This window comes from Pelophylax lessonae, assembly GCF_965119305.1.
Source record: "Pelophylax lessonae genome assembly, chromosome: 12".
Classification (NCBI taxonomy): Eukaryota; Metazoa; Chordata; class Amphibia; order Anura; family Ranidae; genus Pelophylax; species Pelophylax lessonae.
This window is the reverse complement of record NC_138779.1, coordinates 92560863-92571383: the sequence shown is the minus strand read 5'-3', so window position 1 is coordinate 92571383 and position 10521 is coordinate 92560863. Positions and strand designations below refer to the sequence as shown.

At 38.5% G+C, this 10521-nt stretch overlaps 1 protein-coding gene across 1 annotated transcript; it reads right to left on the bottom strand.

The window, feature by feature from the left end:
* Positions 1-273: 273 nt before the first annotated feature.
* Positions 274-1212, bottom strand: LOC309568888 (olfactory receptor 4Q3-like; the record flags this gene model as incomplete). The annotated part of the gene is made up of 1 exon (XM_082274668.1): positions 274-1212. One exon carries the CDS (start codon positions 1210-1212, stop codon positions 274-276), a length of 939 nt encoding a protein of 312 aa, XP_082130794.1.
* Between the last annotated feature and the right edge of the window lie 9309 nt (positions 1213-10521).

The following is a 10521-nucleotide window of genomic DNA, read 5'->3' as shown; positions in this document are numbered from 1 at the left end:
GTAGATCAGCAGTTTTTGAAATACCCAGACCAACCCGTCTGGCACCCACAACCATGCCACTTTCAAAATCTTTAAATACCCTTTCTTCCCCATTCTGATGCTCAGTTTGAACTTCAGCAAGTCATCTTCGCCACATCTAGAGGCCTAAAGGCATTGAGATGCTGTCATGTGATTGGCTAAATAGCAATTTGTGTTACCAAGCAATTGAACAGGTGTACCTAATAAACTGGCCGTTGAATGTATATTAATATTTATCATTGATATCTCATCTATTTATTGTTCTTTTCTTAGTAATTTCTTGCCCAAAATAGATTTTAAGGCAGTCTTTACCTCTTTATTTCTTAACGTGTAAATAATTGGATTCAGTAGGGGTGTTACCATTGTATAGAATACCGACACCATTTTATCTACTGCATATGTTACAGAAGGTCTTAAATATATGAAGACACAAGGCCCGAAGAAAAGGGTGACAACGGTGAGGTGTGAGGCACAAGTCGAAAAAGCTTTTCCTAGCCCCTCTTCAGATCGAGCTTTAAGTATGGTGTTAATGATACCCATATAAGACATAAGTAACACAAGGAAGCAAAGCACAGAAATCAGCCCACTGTTGGCCACATATACTAATTCGATGATAAAAATATCTGAACACGCCAGCACAGACAAAGGGTGGATGTCACAGAAGAAATGGTCTATTTGGTTTGGTCCACAAAACTTCAGTTGACATGTCATGATGATCTGAATTATGGAATGTAAAAAACTGGTGGCCCAACAAACAAACTCGAGCCAATGGCAGACAGTCTTGTTCATAATACTGGAATAACGTAAGGGGTGGCAGATAGCGATGTAGCGGTCATAGGCCATGACCGTTAGCAGAATGCACTCTGTTCCTGCAAAGAAATGCAGGAAGAACAGCTGGGTGATGCAGGAACTAGAGGAGATTGTGTTGGTTTTGGAAATGAAGTCAGCTAAAATTTTGGGGACAGTCACTGTAGCATAGCACAAGTCTACAAGGGATAACCTGCTGAGAAAATAGTACATGGCTGAATGGAGACGTGCTTCAAAATGGACTGCCACTATGATAGACAGGTTTGCCAGCAATATAAGAATGTAGATAATGAGAAGGAGAAGAAATAGGGCAATGCTGAGGCTGGGGAAACTGGCCAATCCCAAGAGAGTGAACTCTGGGACTTTGTGCTGGTTAGTGGAATTCATTATTTCTAAGAATAAAAGAATATATTAGACTAAATTAATTCATAGTAATAGATGAAAATACAAAAATATAGCCAAATGCATGCAAGATATTTCATGTCCTTGATTTATTTATTTAAAAAACAGTGTTAGTGGTAAATCGTAAAAGTATACAGTTTTCTTAAGCAAATTTTTTTTGTGAGCCTTTTCTAAAGTTTTTTACCTAGATATTCTACCAGTAACAGCACTTCCTGTTGCAGGCTGATAATGCCAAGCCTCTGCCATGTAATCAGCAGCCTTCCATTTGTACTCCTTCAGTTGGCCATTTGCTGACCAGGTCTGAACATGACTCCTACAGTCCAGATAGGTAGCCTGGGAGCGAACAGTAGGAGTTATCCCATATTTGGTTAGAGGCCAAAATGACAAGAGGGCTTTCCTTTTACCTCTGGTCCAAAAACCTCTGGAATGGAGAACAGGAGATGAGAGGGCACAGAGTGACAAAGGTGCCATAAAGTCCAGCTTACAGAAGCTCACTTCTGGCAGAAGGCTTGAATGGGACGTGAACATGGGGTCTGATAGAAAGATTGCTGAGAGGGGTAGGATCGGCAATCCACGCAGTAGACAGCAGGCAAGCAGAAGGTGAAGTTATAATCCAATTGCAGACCAAGGTCACACCAGGAAGTTAGCAGAATTGTGTTCAATTGACAGGCCAAGATCACACCAATAAGTCAGAGGAATCATGTTTAAGAGGCAGGCTAAGGTAACGCCAGGAGGTCAGCAAAGATGAGCCAAGGTTAGGAACTTGCTGAGTCAGCAATGAATCGGGAAGGGGGTCAGGATCAAGCCAGGTAACAACAGGAAATCAGAGCAGAGATGAGTCCAGGCCAGGCCAGGTCAGCAAAGTTTAAGCATATCACAGGAACAAGTGCAGGTTCTGGTTGAAGGGTATCAGCTGAAGACCATCCAGTAACTTCCTGGCTCAACTCTGTTCTGAAATGAGCTGTCTGGTGCCTGGACTGGGACAGCATATTCATGTAACTAGTCAAACACATAATACTGGTTGATAATAACCCTTGTTCTGTACATCGAAGCACTTGGACATCATCTTCTGATGCTATCCTGAAGGAGCATTCATGACAAGCTGACAACGCTGCTGATCATTACCCACAAAGAGCTTTCTTAACTCCACAAATAAGCTCTTTTTGAGTGACATGCATCAGAGAGAAGAGCTCAGATGGATTGCCCCTGGTCCCATGGACATCAGCTGCTTCCTGTCTACATGGACTAGCTTTAATTTTGGCTGCATATCATGGCTCTGGACCTGTTTCCTAATGGTGACAATGTTGGACATGCCAATGTCAGAATGGCTGCGTGTAGTCTCAGCCAGGGGTGTAAGTGATAGAGTGACAATCCAAGGGCATAGTTGGGAGATGGTTGTCACCACATAACAGGCAATGCCTGATCAAGAACTGTCATGGTATGACCGCAGGGATGATTTAATGAAAGCTGCAGATTTAAGTGGAACTTACTATCTTATGCTTTTGCAGCAAAAGATGGCGCTGTCTTAGCCTCTATTTTAGATCTCCAGATGACCTGGTGCTCCACCTGTGACTAGCGATGACATCAGCCATTTGAGGACTTGAAAGATTGGTTGAGATCTGACAAAAGCACATTGGCAGATGTAACCACCTAAGACAGTGATGGCAAACCTTGGAACCCCAGATGTTTTGGAACTACATTTCCCATGATGCTCAGCTACACTGCAGAGTACACGATAATCATTGGCAATATAGTTCTAAAACATCTGGGGTGCCAAGGTTTACCATCACTGACCTAAGACTGTATGACAGTATGAAGAATGTAAATGAAAATATCACATGAAACAACATCTGTACTGTTTGTCTGATTAAGAATTTAATAAAATTTATTGAACATTTATAACATTTTGTGGGGGGTGGGGAGCAGTTATATTGCTGCATTTAGTTCAGTTAAAATGTATTAATTAAAAAAAAAAAAAAAGTTTAAATGTACATGTTAAGGCTTATATGGGATTTCAGTGATTCCATTTAAATCTGTATAAAATATGTAATAAAAATAACCCTAATCATTACTGTTTAAGGTGCATGTAATACTAATATTGGTCTTATCTCCTTTTTCTCCCCTTTGGTCAGTTAAATATACAATTGAAAGTGTTTTGTTATGTGTGTTTATTAGCTTAGAAAAATATAGATAATTTAAAACCTGCGCTAAATGGATGAAGTGACTGAAATATATATGTGAATATGTGATGCAGCTGCTGTTCACCAAGTAAAAACTCAGACAAAACTACTACCAAGAAAACACAGCACTTTCAAATAGATAGATTATATAAATAATTAGAAGGTGCACTAGTGTTTAAATTTCATACATTAAGTTCACTACTTATAAAATACTATAAAAACTGCAAAAATCCAATGATATTGTGCAAAATAGTGCAAAAATAGGTATATTAGGTGCAATATTTATAAAGTGCTAATAGTGCTAAAAAGTCTAATATATAGTGCAGTATAGTAGAAAAAGGGCTGGTGGTACTGCAAAAAAACGTGCTGAAGTGCTCCAAAGTGTTATCCAGACATACTACACGCTACGCGGTGTTCCCAGAACTAATCTGCAGTTTACAGCGAAACTGCTTCTTCTTCTCATTTATGCATCTATTATCCTAATACAAATATTTGATGTGGGAATAAATTTTGTTTTAACGGGCTTCACTATGTGGATCATTCATTTCTTTGGAGCTGCTCAGGGCCAATATTTTTAAAGGGCTGCAGTTACAGAGTGCCAGTTTGGAGGAGACCCTTGCGGTGATATACTGGTCCCAAGTCTTTTTGATCCCCATTGAGAGGATTCATTGCCTGTCTTGCCCAAAGTAACCATTTATAAGGGGTCACAACAGGGAGTCAATCTGGAGGAATTCTCCTTTTGGTTTCAAACTTCTTTCGACCCCAAAGGGGTCCATCGTTTCCAGTGAGTAGGGTCCCAGAAGGGGATATCAATTTGGAGCACTTCAGCACATTTTTTTGCAGTACCATCAGCACTTTTTCTTCTATACTGCACTATATATTAGACTTTTTAGCACTGTTAGCACTTTATAAAATAGTGCACCTAATATACCTATTTTTGCACTATTTTGCACAATTCCATTGAATTTTTGCAGTTTTTATAGTATTTTATAAGTATTGCACTTAATGTATAGAATTTAAGCACTAGTGCACCTTCTAATTATTTATATAATCTATCTATTTGCAAGAGCTGTTTTCTTGGTAGTAGTTTTGTCTGAGTTTTTACTTGGTGAACAGCAGCTGCATCACATATTCACATATATATTTCAGTCACTTCATCCATTTAGCGCGGGTTTTAAATGATCTATATCAGAGAGTACAGGAAGCTATCTGCTCACAAGATTTCTGGCCGGATCAAAAAGTATTTTTCTAAGCTAATAAACACACATAACAAAACACTTTCAATTGTATATTTAACAGACCAAAGGGGAGAAAATAAGATAAGACCAATATTAGTTTTGCATGCACCTTAAACAGTAATGATTAGGGTTATTTTTATTACATATTTTATACAGTTTTGCAGTATTTATAGCATTTTATAAGTATTGCACTTAATGTATGAATTTTAAGCAATAGTGCACCTTCTAATTATTAATATAATATATCTAAATCTATATCTATCCCTCCTCTGTCCTCTTTTTTTCTCTTGGTGTTGAGAAAACTTGTCAGATATGATTCATGTTGATAGTAGACAGAAATGACACTTAGTGCTCTTAATTGAGACAAGTACACAGAGGGATATGCTTTGTTCATATTTTGTTCATATTTTATTTCTGAGGTTTACAACCATTTTAAAACGGTAGTAAACCGCATTAAAAAAAAAAAAAAAAAACTGGTCCTCCGATGGGCTCATATCATAATGTGCTAGTATACAGAAATTTGCTAGTATACACAGGTTATCATTGTAGAGTTAAACATGAATGATGGCCTACATTTATTGCTCTCACTCATTTGCAATAATACCTCACATGTGTGGTGCAATTGCTGTTTACATATGCATGCAGGACCTACATGTACTTTTCCATTTGTGCATATTCGCAGGGGAGAGGGGTGCTTAAAATGTTTTTATTTATTTTATTTATTTTACTAAAATGTATTTTTTCCCACTTTTTACATTTGTCTCTTTTAGCTTTTAACAAGTCCCCTGTGTGATAGCTTTGGGCAGGTGACAGGTCCTCTTTATTTAGACATCAAGGGTCTATTAGACACTCACTGTGGGATTTATAAAGACTGGTGCAGAAAGATTTGAGAAAGTGTCAAATTTACTGTATGTATCCCATCTAGTACTTGTACTTGAATTTAGAGCACCGTTTGCACCACTTTTAGAATGCACGGGAGACATTTTGGCAAAATCCATCTACGCCAGGGTTTCTCTCTGCATGCCAAAGTGAGTTGATCTGAATTAGCTCCACTTTTATAAGATACAAACTGTCATTTCCCTACTTTGAATTTGGCAGACACTGCACCACAATGCAAAAGTGGCACATTCAGAACTACCTTCATTTTGCACGAATTGCTTTCAGAACCTAAAGTGTCCCAGATGTTTTATGAATTTGGCCCAACATCTTAACAAGAGAGATTAATCCCAAAAAGTGGCGCAGCAGCTTTATTGATTTTTCCCCTGAATGTCTCCCCTGCCCTCCAAAGCAGCTAATTAAGAACAGATTGTGCACGATTAGCTGCTTCCTTGGCTAATATAGCCAGGGAATGACAGCTTTGAAACCAGGAGTGGCAAAACTATCAGCAATTCTGGCTTCATTAGTCTTGGGGAATGCATATACTCCTCCTTCTCCTCTGTGTGCAGCGATCCCAGCTGTTTACCACAGTACTGTGGGTTGCGCCAGTAGGGGGAAGTTGCCACGATCTTGGTTTAACCAATTAATACACAGCACTGTGCAAAAGCTTTAGGCAGATGTGAAAAAATGCTAGAAATTAGGAATGGTTTCAGAAATTGAAGTGTTAATAATTTATTTTTATCAATTAGCAAAATGGAAAGGAAATAAACAAAAAAAAAATCAAAATCAAATCAATATTTGGTGTGATCACCTTTACCTTCAAAACAGCCTCCTTTCTTCTAGATACACAGTTTTTGAAGGAACTCGACAGGTAGGTTGTTCCAAATATCTTTGAGAACTCACCACAGATTTTCTGTGGATGTAGGCTGCCTCAAATCCTTCAGTCTCTTCATGTAATCCCAGGCACGATGATGTTGAGTTCAGAGTTCTGTGGGGGCCAAACCATCACTTCCAGGACTCCTTGTTCTTCTTTACCCTAAAGATAGATCTCAATGACATTGGCTGTATGTTTGGGGTCATTGTCCTACTGCAGAATAAATTTGGTGCCAATCCCACGCCTCCATGGTGGTATGGCATGATGGATAAGTATCTGCATTGAGGACACCAATCTCCATCTCCATTTTCAGAAATGCATCACCAAACTTGCAAGGAACCTCCACAATGCTTTAATGTTGCCAGTAGACAGTCGTTATTGTACCGCTCTCCAGCCCTTTAGCAATCAAACCGCCTCCTGCTACAGCCAAATATTTCAAATTTTGACTTCAGTCCAGAGTACCTGTAGCCATTTTTATGCACCCCAGGTACTATGCTTTTGTGCATAGTTGAGTCACTTAGCCTTGTTTCCACTTCAAAAGGTATGGCTTTTTGACTGCAATTCTTTCATGGTGACCACTTCTGCCCAGACTTCTCTAAACAGTAGATGGGTCCCACTGGTTTCCACCAGTTCTGTGCTGATAGCACTGCTGGACATCTTCTGTTGAAGGGAAGTAAGCATGATGTGTCTTTCATCTGCAGAATTAAGTTTCCTTGGCTGACCATTGCATCTACTGTCCTGAACATTACTTGATTGTTGGTGTCCTCAATGCTGATAAATACAGGCAGATGCCATACCATTAGGGAAGAGTGTGATTGGCACTAAATTTATTCTGCAGTAGGACACCAACCCCAATACAGCCAATGTTGTTAAGAAATATCTTTCACGTACAGAAGAGCAAGAAATTGTGCATTTAATGGTTTGGCCCCCACAGAGCCCCGATCTCAACATCATCAAGTCTGTCTTGGATTACATGAAGAGACAGAAGGATTTGAGGCAACCTACATCCACAGAGGATATGTAGTTAGTTCTCAAAGATGTTTGCAGTAACCTACAGTACCTGCCAAATTCCTTCAAAAAATGTGTGCAAGTGTACCTAGAAGAATTGATGCTGGTTTGAAGCCAATAGGAGGTCATATCATATATTAATTTAAGTTAGATTTTACTTTTGTTCGTTCACTTTGCATTTTGAAAATTGATAAAATAAGACAATTAAAATATATTTTTAAAAGCATTCTTACTTTACAGCATTTCTTCACACCTGCCTAAAACCTTTGCACAGTACTGTGTATACTGCCACTGGTATAGATATTCAAGAACACTAAGATAAAAGCCTGAGTGAGGTTCAGCCTAAATACTAAGCGTGTATCATTGTGATATAGTTTTCCAAGATCCAAGTATGTGTGATGAGAAAACCCAGGAAGCAGCTCAGGTATGTAAAAATCACAATTTTATTAACACAATATACAAACACATAATAGAAATCCAAATCCCCATTAAAACCATCATTGGCCAATTATATATAAAAAAAAAAAAAAAACAGCAGCTGCAAAAAGATAGGCATCTCCCCCAAATCTATAGTGGAAAAAATAGATAAAAATGGTACACTATATTCTCTAATGCAATGACACGAACAAGTTCATGCTCACTTTACACATATGACCACTTGTATATCATATGAAACTTGTAAATGTGGCTGGATTGAGCTAAGACCGATGTAATATATAAGTTACTGGACTTTAATCACAAGTCAATTCCTCCAAGAGGTCCTGCTGGTACCTTCTTTATATAGTTGGCCAAGTATGGTTTTAATAGGGATTTGGATTTCTTTGATGTGTTTGAATATTCAATTATTAAGTGAGATGTCCACCGAGTTTTCTCATCACTCATACTTGGATCTTGGATAACTATATCACAGTCATACACTGCTAGTATTGAGGTTGAGCCTCAGTCAGGTTTTTATCTTTAGTGTTCAATAATATAGGGGCACAAATGGGAGACAGTATAACAGGAGGTACCTAAGCAAGGACCTTCATGGAAGGATTACCTGGTATTTTTTTGATGAAAGTTGCAGATTCAAATAATTAAAACCACTTCTGAAATCACACTATTATTGTTAAGTTTTTATGAGATCTTAAAGATTTGAATCTAGTTTAACTAATAAAAAAAATCTGCAGACATAGTGCAGCTTTTATTTCTCTCTATGAAAATATATTGCACTGAAAATTTGTTAGAAATATTTATAAAATACATCTCCATTACCCGTGTATTAGAATGAAACTATTTATTTATGTGCAAAAAGGGTTCAGCTCATGTAGAAGTAAAGGACTAATATGCAGTGAGTTCCTTAAGGTCCTGGAAATAATTGAATTGAAATATCTGTGTCGGCGGTCAGTCTCTGATGAGGCCAATTGTCTTGATTTGTTGATAATTTATAGTCTTTTCACAACAAGACTTTCAGCTTGGGAGATGTTCCCTATAGTGTTATTCAACAGACAAATCCCACCTTGTGGATACATAGTCATTTCCACCACCTCCCAAAAGTAATACAATTAATTTTCCAACATACAGACAGATCCCGTGTGCTTTATTGTGTTTTTCAAAACATGTAAATGTAATATGCAGGTGCGGTGTGTTGACAGCAGTTGACTACAGCAAAAAAAAAAAGACATCTATCACGGAATTTTAACCAATTGCTACCCAGGCCATTTCTAACATTTCTCTCATACATGTAAAAATCATCATTTTTTGCTAGAAAATTACTTCGAACCCCCAAACATTTTATATTTAGGCAGAGGCCCCTAGAGAATAAAATAGTAAGTGTTGCAATTTTTTATATGTCACACGGTATTTGCACAGCGGGTTTTTCAAACACATTTTTTTTTTTTAAATACACTTTAATGACTTTTGGTACACGCAAACACATTATAATACCCATTTTTTTGTTAAAATATATAATATGATGTCACGCTGAGTGAATAGATACCAAACATGTTGTGTTTTAACCCCTTTACGACCGCCCGCCGCAGATTTACTGTGGCAGGCAGCCGCTCCTGGGTGAACCGACATAGCTTTACGTCTGGAGGCTAGGGGGCGAGCGCGCACCGCTGGCAGCACGCTCCCGCTCCCGCTCATCAGCGGGAAAGCCAGTGCGCGCGTCAGGCGGGTCCAATTGCCTTCTGACACCGGCGATTGTTCCCCGCTGATGTAAACACAGCCGCCCGTCCTTCTCCCTGAAGTGATTACAGAGCCCATATGATCTTGCTATGTAGCATCGCATGTCTCTATGGTCACTTCATAAGTCCAACCCCCCCACAGTTAGAATCACTCCCCTAGGCTTACATTTAACCCCTTGATCACCTATACTGTTAACCCCTTCCCTGCCAGTTTCATTATTACAGTAACAGTGCATATTTATAGCACTGATTACTGTAGTAATGTCACTGGTACCCCCAAAAATGTCAGTTAGGGGTCCGATCTGTCCGACGCAATGTCGCCGGAATGTCATATAGCAGAATGTTAAAAATATTGTTTTTTTTTTCAAAATTGTCGCTATTTTTTTGTTTACAGCGCAAAAAATAAAAATTGCACAGGTGATCAAATGCCACCAAAAGAAAGCTCTATTTGTGGGAAAAAAAGGATGTCAATTTTTTTTGGGTACAGCCTTGCACGACCGCGCAATTGTCCGTTAAAGTTACACAGTGCCGAATCGCAAAATAGGGCCTGGTCATTAAGCAGGAAAATCTTGCGGTCCAGAAGTGGTTAAAATTAAACACGCCCGCAGAATGGCAACAAACTACGGTACATTATCAAACTGAGATCAGTTTGATCAGATGCTTGTACAAACCAGTAATGGTTTGTAAACATCAAACCGAAACCGGAAGTGACAAAATTATTTTTGCTTTCAGTTTCTGATCTTCCAGAGAGGGATAAACAACATCAGATCCTCTGTCTCTGTTCAGTGCACAAGATGCTGTTGGTCGAAGCTGTACAGTATATATCATAGTTTGCTGACTCTATAACTCATACAGAGTAAATAATACAGTGCCTTGAAAAAGTATTCATACCTCTTGAAATTTTCCAAATTTTGTCATTTTACAACCAAAAACGTAAATTTATTTTATTG